This window comes from Chaetodon auriga, chromosome 20 (assembly GCF_051107435.1).
Source record: "Chaetodon auriga isolate fChaAug3 chromosome 20, fChaAug3.hap1, whole genome shotgun sequence".
NCBI classification, from domain to species: domain Eukaryota; kingdom Metazoa; phylum Chordata; class Actinopteri; order Chaetodontiformes; family Chaetodontidae; genus Chaetodon; species Chaetodon auriga.
In genome coordinates, this window is record NC_135093.1 from 11,485,259 (window position 1) to 11,502,773 (window position 17,515).

General features: G+C 41.5%; 1 protein-coding gene across 5 annotated transcripts; it reads right to left on the minus strand.

The window, feature by feature from the left end:
- Nucleotides 1-747: 747 nt before the first annotated feature.
- Nucleotides 748-14,264, minus strand: plekha4 (pleckstrin homology domain containing A4). Of its 5 annotated transcripts, none has more exons than XM_076760845.1 (24): nucleotides 13,933-14,237; nucleotides 11,224-11,293; nucleotides 11,024-11,122; nucleotides 10,837-10,909; nucleotides 10,639-10,739; nucleotides 10,349-10,467; nucleotides 10,042-10,254; nucleotides 9,626-9,917; nucleotides 9,206-9,265; nucleotides 8,843-8,995; nucleotides 7,997-8,056; nucleotides 7,818-7,898; nucleotides 7,387-7,539; nucleotides 7,157-7,255; nucleotides 6,928-7,036; nucleotides 6,406-6,479; nucleotides 5,805-5,909; nucleotides 5,620-5,710; nucleotides 5,313-5,368; nucleotides 4,653-4,787; nucleotides 4,152-4,562; nucleotides 3,070-3,191; nucleotides 2,839-2,948; nucleotides 748-2,486 (listed from the first exon to the last, which is right to left on the minus strand). In XM_076760845.1, exons 1-24 carry the CDS (start codon nucleotides 13,971-13,973, stop codon nucleotides 1,273-1,275), a joined length of 4,041 nt encoding a protein of 1,346 aa, XP_076616960.1. In that variant the 5' UTR covers nucleotides 13,974-14,237; the 3' UTR covers nucleotides 748-1,272. The 5 variants fall into 5 exon arrangements, with proteins under 5 accessions (XP_076616960.1, XP_076616961.1, XP_076616962.1 ...); XM_076760846.1 differs by lacking the exon at nucleotides 13,933-14,237 and adding an exon at nucleotides 11,717-11,843; XM_076760849.1 differs by having other exon boundaries at nucleotides 755-2,486; nucleotides 2,839-2,943.
- Nucleotides 14,265-17,515: the final 3,251 nt, after the last annotated feature.

Consider the following 17,515-nt stretch of genomic DNA (forward strand, 5'->3'; position numbering starts at 1 on the left):
TATAATCACTCAAACGTTATTTGCAATAGTGTCACTGATATAGTTTACATAACTCACAGACATTCAACTATTTTGAGGGTCTTCCCAAATTTTGCTGCAGCCATATAGTATATTTGTGATATGATTACTGGAGCCTTTGTCAAAGACAGACACAATGGATTCAGAACTGTCTTTACTGTGTGTATTGTGGTGGGAAAAGCATGCCAGTTCAGTCATGGCAGGGGTGTTTTTACGTCTAATCGCCAACTTGTGGCTCTGTAATGCATTTGTGGAATTGGCCAGATCTCTGGATGCTGTCCTGTTTGTAACTACAAGCACATAGTATGATCTCACCAGCCGACACATCAAATTGAATCTCATTAAGACTGTTATTAATATGCATATTGATATTGATATCACATTTGTAAACAGATAAGCAGGTTTCTCTCTGTGTGTGTATGTGCACGTTTGTGTGTGTAGCTCAGTAAACATAAGGTGGTGCTGTCTTTAAGAGAGAGAGCCTGGGAAGGGGTGATGTAATGTGTTCTCAGACAATGATGTCATCGACTGAGACACGGCAAGGATTTAAAGTGACAAAGGCATTTTCAGTGGCTCCGTGTAATTCTGCATCAGGGCTTGTCAGAGAGCAGCACCCAAGCACCCGGGGGACCTTCATTGAGGAAAAAAAAAAACCCAAACCAGATGCATGAAAAGAGAGGAAAACATAAATGCGATATGTTGTGCATGCAAAGCAGGAGCAGGAGTGTTGATGGTTCTGTCAGACACAGCATGTTTATTAATCAGGGTATTTGAGATACAAAACACATTTTGTTACAGTGACAGGGTTATGTTGCCATCCACAAGCAGCCATCACGTATAATTTCTGCATTATGTTAGATGAAAATCGTGAGAGGAATGAAAGTGTTAACCTCAAACATATTTGACAGCAGCTATACATAAGGTATTTGGTGTCTACCATCAGGAACAGCACTATATTTGCACACAGTTTTTGCTTTCATGAAATCTTCTTAAGACTTTCTGTTTTCTCTGCATCCATGTCAAACCACATATCACGAATAATGGAAATGTTCAAGTTTACCAAACAGTATGATTATTTCTCTCATTATTATGTTCCCATTTTACCGTTTGGAATCCAAAGTTAGGTCCAAAATCCTTCAATCACTTCAAGTCATCCTCCTTCAGCATTTTCCTTCACCATAAATCACTTAGCTGTGTTCTTGTCCTTCTCAAGTTTGTTCATTTAAGCTCCTTAAGCTGCCACTCTTCTTGCCTCTACAAACTCGTCCTCAGTACTGTAACTCGTGCCTTCCCGAAAGAGGCACTCCGGATCACGCTTCCGCCCTCAAACATGGAGCTGGGTGGAGTGATGGAGTGGTTGTTGCCTCGTTCTTGGACTGTCTCTTTGCTCTCGTCACTTGAACGAAGGCATTTGTTCGTCTCTTCAGGTCTTTCGTGGTCCACCTTCTTGTCCTCTCTCCTTTTCGCTCCACTGTGTTCCTCTCTTGCGTTTTCATCCATGGCCTGATCAGAAGCAGAGTTCTGAACAGGAGCTCCATGGGTAGTTTCTCTAACTTTCTCTAACAGACGGTCTTGCCTTGAGGCGTCTTCACATTCCTTTAGAGGGATCTCTTCATAAACACAAGCCTCCTTTGCTGGACTGGCTGAGGTATTTAACGCTGCTTTGTCTTGGGTTTCCAGTGTTGAATCTTGGAGTTTCTTATCAATTGAAAGACTGTTTTCATTTACATCTGATGGCAAATTTAAGCTGGCATCTTTGCTGTCTTGATTCTCATCATGGGTTGCTTCATCCGGCACAGATTCAGAGATCGGCAGCTCTTCTTCCTCTGTCCTGGATGACGTTTGGGCATTGGAGTTCCCCTCATTCTTTGTTATATCTGTATCTGAAATGCTAATGTCGCATGCAATCTTATAAAAGAGTGAATGGTTCTCTTTCATTTTCTCTAAGCTTTCACTGACTGCGGATGACATTTCATTGGAATCAGTCACGTCATCAGTGCATGCAGGATGGTTCTCGGTGTCTGATATCTCCTCACTGCACAGCGAGTCTATGCCGGGGATCTGCAAAGGTATGAACCCTTGCCACTGGCTGGTGGAAAGGAACCACTTGGCTCTCAGATCGGAGGATGGAAAATCACTTTCATTGTCATCAGCGGCGGATTCATCAAGCTTTTGCACCTCTCCATCCTTGCAACTTGTAAATCCCTTGCCTCCGTCTTTCTGGAAGACAGTCATGGATGAGATATGATAGGGTGAAGCGGGACGTTTGATCTTAGTCTTGGCAACCCCGGTTCTTCCACTGTGATCCATGTGTTGTGTTTTGTTCCCAAACTTGTCTTGACTTTTCGATTTTTTCACATGTCCATCTCTTTCATCTTCATCCTGAGATGTTCCACTGGAAAGCTGAAGTTCTGCCGGACCTCTGATGGTATCCCCACAGCTTCCGTAGACATGGTAAGATTCATGGTCTGAAGACAGGAACAGAGCAGAATTTGCCACTAAGTAAGTGCGTAAGTAATGGGTCAGCATCAGATACTTCTATAGCTGTCGCCGATTTTTTATAGCTAATGGCTACTGAAAGACAGCTTTTCTGAAAAAACAAGCTAGGTCAAAACTTCAAGGACTTTCAGCACCTCGCTGCAAAAAACTCATGAGAATGTAACTGAATGTAACCTATTCATTTCAAAAGAGCAACCACCACTCAAACAGTCATGGACATGGACATAGAAAATAGTTTGTGGGATCGGAATTAGAAAAGATTCAACTGCAGCTTGACCTTGATAACAATCCCGAACTTATTTACTTGAGTTGCGTGTGTACCTGATCTTCTCCTGTGTTTTTTAGCCGTGTCAGGGGGCACCCGGTGAACCTCCTGCCCCTCCCCCTTGATTGGCAGTTGTTTGTGTGTAGTAGCACTCTCTCTGACTGCGCTGATAGATAGATAGATAGATAGATAGATAGATAGAGCAATCAATTAGTGGAAACCTTCATATACACACAACATATACACAGAATTTTAAATATTAAAAAGGTAAAAAAGATAAATCCCACCTTCTTATGACTCTCTCCCGTATTCGTTCCACACGTCGCAGTTTGGCCTCCCGCTGCTCAGGGGTCAGACAGGGCTCAGGGTCCACGTCAGGGGCCAGGAGGGCAGAGGGCTGTTCCTCTTCCTGTTCGAACAGTTTCACATTAGAATGCACTCTACGCCACAAAGACTTTACCTTACAGGATAACTATATCAATGCAACTAGTCATTTTTAATCCACTACAGATATGTAGCCAGTTATGGTAAGACTTTATATTAAGGAACACATATTCACCATGAAATGCTTGTTACTGTCATTATAAGTAACATATTGGCCTTTTATTATTCATCATAAAGCACTTATTAATACCTTTTTCTACAAGACCATTTTCTATCTATCTATATCAATTATAATCTTAACAACCACAACCCCCTAAGCCCAAGAATAAGTTAAAAGTGCTTTATACTACTTTTATACTGATAAAAAGGTCAACATGCACTAATACACATGCTAATAGGCACCTAGTTGTTTACCAACATCGGTGGAGACCTCAGGATTTAACAGCTAAAAAAATCAGACATTGTTTTATTAGCTTGATACTTCACGACCTTTCCTAATTTTACAAGAATTTCTTATAAACATCAATTTTAACCAATGATATGTTTCAGAAGTTTTGTATTGGCTTGTTCGTCAGAGGCCTCATAAGGGGATAGACCTATCTGGGGTTGAACTGACCCAAAACATAAGTAATGTCACAGTGCTGGACAACATACTGTACATTTCCATGTCTGTGAATTACAAATTGACAAATAAAAGGAACATGTATTTGTTCATTTTCTGTTCAATCTCAGTTTGTATCTTGGAGAAACGTTACCACTTTTCTACATGTTGGGTTTTTAAAAGGTCAGAATGAGGCAAAAAAATATATTTAAAGAAAAAAAAATTGGATTTTTACACATACAGCAGACCCCAAATAACAAGGAAATAAAGCCAATGTTAGAGTGAGATGATATGATATAAATCATGGATGAGAAAATTTATGGTATGGAATCATCTTTGTGAAAATGCTGTGTTTTCATAGTGTGTCTTTGATTCCTTTCTTACCCTGATGTTCAAGCTTGCGCTTCCATTTCCTAAAGCTGCTTGATCTCGAACGTGATCCCTCAAGGCCTCGGTTGGTTCAGCTCTCCTCTCCTCTGACCACGACTCCTTCTTAGAGGACCTCAGTACTCTCTGATGCTGCTGCTTTTTGTCTGCCTTTTTAACAGGCTGATCCTGGTGCATCTCTGCAGAGGACTGGTTTTGATCAGGACTCTCCAGGAACAGACGCCTGGGTGGCTTGTTCAACATTTTTTTACTCTGAGCAGCCAATCTTTGCTGCATCTCAGGCTGGATCTGCTCAGGCAGTGGGTTGTCGAGCTCAGGCGGGGGATCCTCAACAGAAACCCTTCTGGCCACGAGGGAAGACGGCAGTACAGCTGTAACGACTCGTGTCACCCTTAGAGGGAAGGGGGCCTAAGGAAATATAAGGTAAATGTTCATAAATGTAGATTGATAATATAATCTAGAGATTTAGTCACTTATATGCTGAAGGATTTGGCAGACCTCCTCTCTCATCTCTGAGTCTTGACTCTGGGTTAGGGCTCCTGGAGCGGATATAGGGGGTTTCTTCCTATTAGTCAACCTCTCCTGATTCCTTTTCATCCGCTCAATCTGCTCTTCTTCGCTCATCTTCATTTTCTAGAAAAGATATAGGCTGTTTAGAATATGAGTCATCTATGAACTCTGCACCTCAGCAATATGCGTGCAGAAAAGGTAAAGCAAGAACCAGAATCCGTGATTTGCATATCAAAAAGCACAGTTAAATAAACAAATAGGTGATTGTCACGGCTGTGTTTGCATCTGTTTGTGCAGAGGTGTATTCGTGCATGAGTATATGTATTACTGCTTGCATCTGTGTGTTTATATATATATATATGTGTGCGTGTGTGTGAGCATGTGAGAAAGGGGGGTTGGGTGGCAGAAGTGAGAAGACTGAGCTGCTATACTGAGACATGAGCCTCTGCCTCCCCCTATTGCCTTGAAGAGGCACTGCAACATGCCCTAATTGCAAGGAAGATGAGAGAATCAAAGAATTGAAATTTGGCTGTGATTGCAATGAGGAAAAATCAGCTTTGGCTGCTTCTATATTTGGAGCGTTTTGGATCACATTGCATACATCCAGATATAGTAAATCAGAAAAAAAGAAATTATGGAGAATCAAACCTTGGTTGATTGGTTCATTGTATCTGGTGGCATCCACTTTGAAGCAGGCTGAGATTCTAAAGATGACATGAAAGAAGAGGAGATGGATAGAGAGAGTGAGGGAGGATGGGTGGGAGGAGAAAGAGTTAAGGAGAAAGAGAAATAGGAAATATGAGGGTGGAGGACAAAACAAAGCCACTGGGGACTGAAACAGTCACCTACTGTTTAATCTTAGATGTGTTAGAAAATGATAATCTATAGCCCAGTATATTAATATCAGTCTTTCCATGGACTCTATTTATATTGAGCATACTGCATCTGAACCAACCGAATGCATCTTTCTGTGCTTTCACATTAAGGAGGTCAGGCTGGCTGTTTCCTCTTCTCTGCACAGGATCAACAGCATGGCTGTAGATTCCCTGAAACATAAGCAGAGCAAAGAAAAATTATTAAAAAAAAGAGAGAAAGTCAAACTTGATCATGTTTGCCATTGATAATGTACACATTTCACACCTCATACGGCGACTCTGTCCAGCCGTGGCCCTGGTCCCCGCTCTGGTGGTTTTCCTGTAGCTCCTGGGGTAACGGTGGACGAACGGGTGGCTCTCGCTCCACATCCTGCAGGGACCATTTTCAAAAGGGATGTAGTGAAAACTGGGATAGAAGATCATCCATACCAGATTGATAAATATTCATACTCTCTCAGTTTATCTTAGAAATGTAGCATCACTCTAGTCTTCCCAAGAGTCAATCAGTATTTTTAGTGTCACTGATAATAACTGGTTGAAGGCAAAAAATGGCACAGACCAGATCCTGGCTTGTAAATCCTGCTGGTCTCCAAAGAGGAGTGAACAGCATATAAAGCTGCCACATCACAAATAAATTAGCAGTATAATTACGGCTTATATATATATGTATATATATATACACTTATATATATTAGAATTTCAAGCACTGTAGGCCTGGAAGAAAACACCTCATCAGATCTCATCAGTAGATGCCAGCAGATGGATTTAACCTTTGCCTTGAGTGGACAACAATCCCATGTTTGTTCATAAAGAGAGCGCAAACACCAGGGGGTCACTGACAAAGGGACAATGGACAGGAGAAGTACCATTGGCAGGCCACTCTGGAGTCTCTCTGTGGGAGAACCAGGGGATCCAGGATGTGGAGTCGTCGGCAGGAACGCTGAGGGGGAGACAGAAAAGGTCACAGTCTATTGTCATGTCCCATGTGCATAATCAAGATGAACCACACTGGCGGCCTCAAATCAAAACAAGAAGTCATTGTTTGGAATTTCAAGACTTCAAAACTGGAAAGACTGTAATGTGACTGGCTTAAATTCATTAACACAGGTGAGGGTGATGAAAAGATTCAGACTTTCTAGATCACTCATGATTTATTCATTGCTATATGCAGAGAGGATCTTCTTTTTCTTTCTTTTCTTTTTTCTTTCGCTCTTCTCTTGTGCATTAGGATGACAGGATGACTGGATTTTTACCTATAATAATGCCTGGTGTAGCTTGAATTAATTCACTTCACTGCATCTATCCATCAAACAATCAAACAATTCAATGTGCTGTACGTTTTTAATGACACCACCAGTGCTTTGAAATAAAACCTTATTTTTACTTACTGTGGTGCCTCTGTAGTCCCAACAGGAAGCGGAAGTGATCCCTGTTGATCTTCAGCCCAGCTAGGATGTCCTCCATCATCCACAGCTCTCTCTGGGCCTGAGACTGCTCCTGAGAAAAAAGGACTCATGAATCATCTTCATGCATGAGTCTTAATGTTAATGCAGTATAAATCGTTAACCAGGCTGGATATATTAGTGAAAAAGTGTTCAGTTTTTGGTGTGCAAATACCTGTGGCACTCCAAAGTGACAGATGTGCTGAAGGTGTGACCGGATAACTGACAGTTCGCTCTCCATTCTCTCATATTGGCTCCACACTCTTTCCATTTCCTGAGCAAAAAGATTAGAAAGCTTATGAAAATCCTCAGTGATTATAAAATATATACACAATATATACACTTCTCATGTAGTGCCACTGTTCGTCTCATTCTGGTTCCCTGCCCCCCCGGCTTATTACACACCAGTGATACATCACACATTCTGGCCCGGATGGTGACCAGCTCCTCCTGGAGCAAAGCCTTCTGGGTCAGTGCTTCTTCCTGGGCCATGGGTCCCTGGCTTTTCCACTCCTCCAGCTGCAGTCTGGACACCTCTAATGCACAATGGACGCTGTCCTGCCACAGGGGAAAAAAAAAATCTTTATTTTTATTCTTAAAACTGTCATAATATGCTGTTTGCTGTCACTATTTGCCAAAGTAGTAGAAGTTTCATATGTTAAAACCATTAAAATGTATTCAAAAGTTTTGAGCTGGAGTTCTTAAGTTGTTTGGTTAGTTTGTACAACAGACCATCAGCCTATATATCCAGCGCATTAGCCTTCATATTATACATTTATTAGTCATGACTTGTCTAAATGGCCTGAAATTTGACGTCTTATGGGGTAATTACTGACCTTATCCATTTGTAACTGGGCCAGTTCTACAGACAGAGACTGTAGCAGCTTGTCACACCCACACAGCCTCGTCAACACAGCCTGAAGAGGGAAAAATCAAACTGTGTACTCAGAGAGAAACATCTGATATGTATTTACTCTGGTGAAAACTATATATAATACCATATATGAACACTCACATCTGCATCACTTTCAAGAGGCCGGATCGGTGGGGTTTCCCTCGGCTCAGACTTTGGGCCCTGAAATGCATCAAGGTTATCATTTTGTTACAATACGTTCAATTAACTGTGTGTTTTTCCTAAACATTGTTTCCCCCTGTTGGCCTGATTTGATCAGTATGTGATTTTAATGAAAATATATTAGATCATAATCTTTTTATGTAATTTATTTATGCAATCTATGAAATGTGCTCACTACAGTTAAAACATATTAGTATTTTTTTGGTGTAGGTTACTGACTGAACGCTTCAGTGCCGATTCTTGAACATTAAGACTGAGCTGTTGTTTCTCAAAAGAGCACAGCACAAGCTTCACAAGACACAAACAGAGGCCATGGCCACGTATCATGAGTTTGGTCATGAATTTGAGAGAAAATGAATCCTTTTCATAAGATACATTTATAATCTGGCAAAACATCTGCTTACACTAATTTCTTGCAGCATAATCATGGCAGAACTCATCATCATGAGACAAATCACACAGATATAACCACAATTAAAAACATTAAAATATTATCAGCACAATATATGATTTATTAGTCACACAATAAAAATTAGTGACAATACAGTACAGTGAAATGGACATAAAACAAGTCAGTGACATACACATAACAGTGTGGGACAATATCACAGAAACACCGTTCATACTGATAAAATAAGTCACTTTGTTAACAGTCTGCGTGGTTAGAGGCAACGCCACAACACAAACAACATCTATGAGAACATATATATCGAAACAAAACAGCACAGTTTTAAAGTACCACACAGGACACCATAAGAACACAGAGCACAGCAGGATGGCCTGTACCATAGCCGGCGGTAGCACACAAACAGATACATTGCTGCGGTGATGGTGATGATGGTGGTGGTGGTGGTGGTGTGGGGGGTGGGGAGCGTGTGCAGCTCTCGATGAGGGGGGCAAAGGGGGCAGTAAGTCTGCATGTGCCCCTGTGGAGTAGCTCTGAAGGTGGAGACAGCATGTATATAAAGAGAACAGACAACACACGACGTCACACAAAACATACTGTGCTACTGTACGCGATGACTGAAACTCATCTTATTCAGTGATCTGTTTGAATAGCTTTTACTCAACAGTTGACACTATTACTTTACTCAGTAAGTGTGATGTGCTGCACAATATCGTGGAAGTTATTACTCATACTATAATCACCTTTCCTAAAGGTCTTCTCCCGCTCGAGATATGATGGACAGAACCGTATGTAGGTGTTGGCTGTAAACAATGAAAAAGACATGGTGTGTTAAAGAGGAGCTCCAGCAGGTAAATATTACGCTTCCAAACACTCAGATTCCCATCTTAAGTAGACAGAAAAGTAATATTCTGGATAAACCTGTTGTATAATATATAATCACAATTTTTCTTTGCAATAAAATATGTTAATGTTGTCACACAGTTATTCAAATTTTGGACGATGTGGCTTCAGTTTTTATGTCTGTTTACAATTAAACAAGCAAACAAAATGAAAGCAAACACTTTTTTTGACTGAAATGTGCTTTCAATTGCACAGGACACGTTATTATTGATTGATTGAGTTCATTTTATGATCAACATAAACCAAACAAGTGCAGGTACCTTGCTTAGGTTCTGCCACCTCTCTGACACTGGAGTGTTCGGCGTGGATTTGAACTCCAGCTTCGGTGAGGCAGGTGTGTAGTACAGCGTCTGTGGCACCACGACCGAGTCATCGTGGGGTCGAATGTCAACCCTGCCCACCGGTGTGTGTGGCCGTGATCCCAGCTGACCTCTTGAGGTCAAAGAGCCCATCCCCATCATTTCTGCTTGTGTGTTTTGATCGGGGAGAGAATCTTCCTCTTGGTTTGGATCACAAACTCTTCTTCTACTAAAATCAGGAGGGCTGGGTGTTCTGTTTGAAGAGAAAACAGCACAGAACGCTTAAAGCTGGGACCTTTTCCCAGATGAGTTTTCCCTTTAAGTAAACCGCTGGGATTTAAATATGCGCCTTTCACACACAGAGGTGACTTGACAACCTGCTGTTTCTCTGACGCACGCTCCTCCTCCCCCTGCGCTCGGAGTGCGACGTCCCCATCCTCCCACTGGTGAGCTGACTCGGTTCGCTCAGAGTCCTGCTGATGTGCCTGTGCTTTTGGGAGGGACCCTCTCCATCAGACGGGGGTTTGGGGAAGTCCACTGATTCACTGCTGCCACCTATCTGTGTGAAATCCTGATAACTTGAGCAACGCCTGAAAGAATCAGAGCAGAAGAGGCTCAGCGAGCGCATTCACGAAAAATGCTTGATATTCAGTGTTTAACACCTCGTAGTGAATGGTGCTGTACCTGTTCAGGGAACTGTCCGGCTCCATCATCGCAGACTGACTGAGAGCTCGGACCCAACCCAACATGTCCTCCTGAGTGTCAGCACTGAAGAAATAAGAACGCATTCCCTGGTGCACCACCTAGTTGTACAGAGATTATTCACAGTGTTACACTGCTGTCGTTCCCCTCACACAGGATCAGTGTTTTCTAAATGTACTGTAGCTCAATAACAACAACACATCAAATGTTAATGCATTCATACAGATAATTTCACAATGGCTTGAATTGAATGAGTAACCGAATGACAATACCTTGAAGGTGAACTTCCTGTTCTTGCATTCTCGTGGGGTGCAGAACAGGATTTTGTAGCTCGGGAGCGGGATGCTGCCCAGCACAGATTCTTCTCTGCTGTCTGGTGGGGGACAGAAAAGAAGTGAACAAAAGAAGAGATGCATTGTTGTACCATCAGAGCACATGAGGGACAAAGTGCTGGGCTACAGGCTGTGTACCTTTATAGTAAAACAGACAGTAGTTTGAGAGGACAAACCACCTCCTCTTCCATAGCTTCAAACCAGAGCTGTCCTGCAGGAGGAAGATTAATTAGGGGCTTGTCTTTGCTTAACTCAGTCACACACTCCTCTACATGCAAGGATGAAGTTAAAGAAAATGTTAAGTAGGCCATGTTTGGAAATGTACTTTTTTGTTGAGCCATCCTCTGATGACCACAGGACAGTTGGGGTCTCTCTTGGCAGACTGACACCTTTTCCCAAATGTTTGCACCTTTCCATCACTTTCCTGTTAGCCAAAGAGGGAATAATGCATTCGTATGCAATAACAATAAACCATCCACATGTGCACATAATGACAGGATTGAAAAATGCAAACTTAAAACAAACCTTTGTGACAGGAAAGTAGGAAATCGTGGCCACGCTGGATGCTTGGCTGACTCTGTCCTGGTCATCCATTCTGCAGTTGAAACAGAAACCATTGCATATAGATTACAGTGGAAAACTGTCAGATAGATGGATGCCTGACGAGGATCACAGTCATAAACTTAAGTTAGAAATGTCACAGCTGGATGCAAATGTCACATCCGAAATGTCGTATTAGGATCATCAGTTTTTACAGTATCGGCACCCAAACAACAGCCTCCCCCCTTACTTTAACCAGGGTATTTCATATGCATGTGTGTCTATAAATAATAAAGTATTGCTTCATTCAAGGTCATAATTACTTAGTGGTTCACACAAACAAAAGTATGTGAAATATCAAAATAGCATTCAGAAAATTAAAAATTCTACATCTCTGAACTTCCCTAACATGAAACTCATTTGAACATTTGAATGAAGTGGTTGCAACTCTGAGCGAGACTAAGACACCAGGCCTTACCAACGCAATCTGAACCAGAGCCTCTCTCTCTGTAGAAGCAGTCAGTCACTCCCATGAACAGCACCCCGAAACCTCCGAGCACACATATGCCACATTCCCGTATAGTTGAGATTTTTTCCTGCTCAACTGTTCATCCTATCGGAGACTTGGTGTTGTGCTCTCCCACTTCCAGCGAAACTCTCCCACAATTCTATTCTGAGCCATAACAGGCCGGCGTGCATCCCCGCCATGAAACTGACAGGTGACAGCTGCGTCGCCGTGGTAGCAGGGAGGGGCCCGGTACAGTGTGAAAACCAATCTGGCAGCAGGGACGGGCTGGTATGAGAGCCTGAGAGGGATTTGGAATGTGTCCCACACTGTAGAACTGCGGCGTGGACGGCCGAGGACAGACAACCAGTATAAAGGAGTGAGGTGCAGGGGAAGTGAAGTGGCCTGTTGGACACAAATGTGTAGGGAGGGTTCACTGTGTCACTGCTTTGAGTTTTCATGCTGTCTCTTCGGGCACATGACTGCAAGGATTTATCAGCGTATTTGGTCTTGTAGGTCACATGGTAGCATGTGTCATGCACCTGCCCCTACTGTACAACCCACTTAATGCTGCGTTTGATATATTTATGGAAACTTGTACGTACACTTTAAGACACTAAGATGCAAGGTCAGTATTTAAGCATATGTGTGTTATTGTGTTTATCCTCTTAAATTCCTTATTTTTCTGCCTTGAATTACTACTTGATGATAAAGTACTTTCTCACTGTACTCATGTATTCATGTATTCTTGAATTCCATTTTGTATTCACTACATATTATTATTTGTATATATCGCTGTACTAGTGCTGTACAACTATGTTAAGTACCACTTTATTTATGAGCTACTTAAACATATGAACTTTATCTTAACTTTCATGGCAAACTGCTTGCTGTATGTATGTACTATATTTTTTATTTCATTTGTCTCTCTCTCTCTCACACACACACATATATAGAGAGATACATATAGATATATATGTGGGTGTTTCAATGTGTGTGTGTGTGTGTTATGCTATTGTTGTGTTATGCTAATTGACGTGTGTATTTACAGTTATGTATGCATATATGTACATACATCATGTTTAATGATGCAATCACTTCATTTACAAACTCACTTGACGACTGAAAACAGTTCTTATTTAGATTAAAGCTGATTCTCATCTAAGTTACACTTAAACTGTAGCTTTATTCTACAGCTCATCTAAACAGTTGATATATTGTTGACCTTCATGAAACAGCAACACAGATGGGCTTAAAAATAAAAACTCATGAGAAACATCTCTCACTGAGCCACCACAAGCACCCGTGGGTGACCCTGAGATTCGACGTGGTTTAGCTGCCGCAATCTATGTCAGTATCAACCACAGCCCACTACCAGTGAGGCGCCCAGTAAATGAGAAAAAACAATCAAGTCTTTGTAAGAGATGAGAGCAGAGACTAACAACCTCTTAGCCGCTGGGGGTTACGTGGGTGTTGTGAAAAATTTGGAAAATCTCCTTCTTAATCAGCGGGGGTCACTTGCTTGGGGAGGAGAAGACTTAAAATGCTAAAGAGGGATGGAGGGGAGGACAAATGGTGGGTCTGTGTGCCACACAGAGTGCGCTTTGTGGACTCTGGAGCATCATGTGAAGTTGGACGCACAGCATGTTGAATACATTGGCCCGCAAAATGTCCTCCCTCTCCGTCAACAAAAACATTTGCATGTCTCCTACATTCTCATGTCTTTGAATGTCAGCAAAATCATTGCTATACATCTGACCTTGATAAGTAAAGTGGTGACATAAGAGCAATGCCACAGCTAATAATTTGACTGCCTGAGAAGACTGAATGAGGATGATTGTGTACAGCATATTTCACACAGATTTAGACAGTAAAGGTGGACTATAGGAGGCACAAAAGTTGCTGGGTAAATACAGCTGGGATACCACAGCTTGGCAAAGCTGAGAAAAAGGCCCCCAGTGGGCCTGAAATAGTTCAGCCACAGATAACATGTCATATCAGTGCTTTACAATACTGTAACCTTGAGCACCAGTTGTCTTTTTGCTCAGTTTATAACAATGAAATGACTGTAAACTTCTGAAAGTAATGGAAATACAGCATCAATAAAGAATACTGAAACGCACTCAAATATCTCTGTGTAACTCAGAATTGCATGAGACATAAATATAATTAATGCCATATTGCTGTACCTGACTAATTGCGGCCGCCTGCTGGCTGCTTCGAGCTCCATCACTTGGCACGTTCCCTCACAGCATCTCCTCAGGCTTGGCTGCCCTCTTCCTGGCTACCACCAGCTCCTGTTGCCCAGACACTCTCCTGCTATACTCCTTTTCTCTCCTCATATGTGTGAATCTCCCTCTTTGTTTCTCACTCCTTGCCTCCGTTCTGACTTGCAGCAGCGGTGTTTGTCCGGTGATCTACCTACGCTGGCTGTTCACACTCAGGCTGCTTTTCTGTCCTCTAACAGTACACTCTCTGTGAGCCCCTTCTTTCTTCCTCCCCCCCTTCTTCTTCTTCTTCTTCTTCTTCCTCAGTGTCCCTCCCTCTCACCCTGCCCTTGACAGCCTCTCTGTTTTTTGCCGAGTGTGGGTTTGTGACTTAGGAATTTACAAAAAAACAGCTGTTCTCCCACTCTTCTTCTCTGCCCTTTGCATTATTTGAATTTCACTTCCCAACTATTTAGATGTAGCTTCATGATGATTAAAGATTTGGATGCCGATCTTGAAATACCACCCTTGATAAAGGCCAAACCATTCCGAGTATGAAGGGTTTGCTCTGACATCTGTGTGCAAAGGCTTAAGGGTTTTGTTGCACTTGTGCACTGATAAACAGAACTCATGGAATACAGCAAATAAAAAGACTGAAAAGTCTCTGACAACCTACAGTTTATAGTAAAGCACGCTCTCAAATCTGAGCAAATATCTGTGTATATAAATATCAGACATAATGCCAGGTTTTTATAATTAGTCAGTCTAGACATCCACAATTAGGCAAAAGCATTCTCCCAGACGGTGGACTCCTATTTAGATTTTCTGCCGCACTGAGTCAGCGTCTTGTTTAGCTCTTCTTCAAATATTCTGCAGACAGAAACTGAAGTACCTCTAATATACTCGACTTGCATGCAGTACACGAGAGAGATGGTGCTTCGCTAATCCAGCCGTAAGAGAGCAGGTGTACAGTGCTTTAAGGTGAGAAGAGCGAGAGCATTTCTAGTCATGAATAATATCAAAAACCTAGACGGAAAGAAAAGCACTCAAAGGAAAAGTGGAAACCGATCCTCAGCGGCGGGCCACGACAGATGCCTCAGGAGAGCTGGCATTATTGCTGTACAAGAGAAAGATATCAAAGGCATTTTAAGAGCTATGATAAGAACAAGGAGATAGGAGAAAAGTCAGAGTCTAAAATTACTCTCAGAGGAAAGCAGCCTAAAGGCCTGGCTGGTTGGTGGCACTATATTTAAATTTATGAATAAAGTGGTGATAAATACCCAAAGCTGTGTCTGGAAAACTTAGAGGAGGCCAAAACACTCAAACCATCGCTCGACACTCAAATAGTAATCATGCCGGCTTATAATTAGTTCCTCACATGTCCGGGCCATGTGGTTTTGAACAGGGAGGTCATGACCTCAGATGCCCAGGATGTCCAGTTCTCACAGGGGACGAATCAGTCTGCCTCCAGATATTTACGACCCCTCCCTTTTAGCATACTACACAATCAGCCACGTTGACTGACAGCTGCGCGGCTACTTGTCATCTCTTGTTACACACTGAACAACCTGTGGGGTGCTCGGACTCAGGAAGCTGGAACACTGGTTTCAAGGCTTGTGGGAAATGTGGTTCTTGACAAAAGACAGTTAGCCGGTGCCAGAGCGCAATAGAGTCCACATTAACCTGAAACATGTGAAGGGTTGAATATTAAGTAAGGAGATAAGAGATTTGAAGTAATCACATGTATGAAGTGAAATCTTACAATGAGTCAATAAACTGTGAAATAATTTCATAAATTGTTAAAATTCCACCCAATTTTGTGAGATAAAGCAAAACTTGGCAGCAGCTGTTGAGCCCCTTTAAGAGAGGCAGGGGGCCTCTGATTGGCTGAAAGGTCAAGGGACAGTTCCTGGTGCTGTTTGAAAAAATGCTGTCATGAAATTAAAAATTAAATTGTGATATTACAGATATGTGATATTACAGAAAGTTATTATATCTATAATATTTCATTTTAACATTCGGGAAATGCATCATTATTGTAAATTGGAGATTATTCTGATTTGTTTGACCTGTGATGAAATTTCCATGTATTGTTTTTATTTTGCCTAACATGCAAAATATGAAGGGAAATATATTATGTACACAACTAGTAAAATCCATTTCAGATAGTCAACACTGTTTGAAATGTTTTGCCTTTTGTGTACACACAGCAAGAATCCAGCAGGTGATGCTGTTTGATAAGTTTGTACATCATGTCCAGCTTCACCTGACAGTTTTACAAAAATTATCCCGATCATTGGATAATATATATATCAAATGTGGCTAAAATACACAGAAAAGCTTCATGCTGTTCCAGGACGACTATGTTATGGTAAAATGAAAATGTACACAGACTTCAGTGGCAGCATGTTTGGCTTGTAATGCATCACTGTTGACAGAAGATGATGCTGTTGTCTTAAATAATGAAGAACACTGTCGACCAAACATGGTTTTTCACAAGCAAACAAAGAACCCAAAAAGACAAATTTGCAGAGGTGGGAGAAGTATTCAGGTTCTTTATTTAAGTACACATAGCAATATCACAATCTAAAAATAGTCCATCACAAGTAAAGTTACTGCCCTGTGTTCAGAATGCTGCTTGAGTGCAGTTATAAAAGTATTGTATGAAAATGTACCTGAAGTATCGAGCTCCTACAGTCAGTAATATATGTTTTTTGTTTTTTTTTTTGACTGGATTAACATTACTGATGCATTGATGTGTAAGCATAATGGCTTAAATGTAGTAGAATAACAAGTACCATATTGAAAGGTAGTGGTGTTAAAATATGTGCAGTACAGATTACTCCACCACATTTGTACCTAAAATAATCAGAAACAATAAACCAATGAAGCATTACCAGAATCCATTCATATTAGTGTTTTAAATATTGTTTTCATGGATTAAAGGCACAATTCATCATCCAAAATCATAAAATACTGTAAATACAAAAAGCTGGTTTTTACTTTAAGTACATTTTCCTGACTATAGTCACATTTTTTCCTTCCTTTTCCAGTGTGGTCTTAGTACTTTTACTTCAAATAAAGGATTTCTTCTCATTTAGTTTATGCTGGTAAAAAAAAAAAAAAAAAAAATAGCTGCTACAGTAAACCACAAACAGACCCTGACCCACTATCCCGGCGTCATATACTATAGGCACTATAGGAGCGCCGCATGTCCTAGATCGGTATCTGTAATTATATGCAGGACAGACAGCTGACATAGAGAAGATGAATGAGAGTGGTGTGTGTGTGTGTGTGTATTTGTCTGTGCATACTGTATAGACATGTGTGTGTATTCTTTACATACATACCCAGGCAGAGAAGGAGAGAACATGTAATCAATGCTCCCACCACACCACATTCAACTGTAAACCACTTGAATGCGGGCCAGTGGCTACATGACAATAAATCTGCCAGGACCAGAAGTGTCAGAATGAATGAGTGCTGCACATCATTGACAGGGTGGTGTTGGACCAGATGGGAATTAAATAATAGGAGTTCATTGAGTGGATGTAATTCAGAAACC

Excerpts from the sequence above, each read along its gene's own strand:
- plekha4 (XM_076760845.1), bottom strand. The coding sequence starts at position 13,973 with ATGGAGCTCGAAGCAGCCAGCAGGCGGCCGCAATTAGTCAG. Across the intron at positions 10,740-10,836 it reads CTGTCTGTTTTACTATAAAG|ACAGCAGAGAAGAATCTGTG; the intron begins GTACACAGCCTG and ends GTCCCCCACCAG. Across the intron at positions 9,266-9,625 it reads GGTGGCAGAACCTAAGCAAG|CCAACACCTACATACGGTTC; the intron begins GTACCTGCACTT and ends CATTGTTTACAG.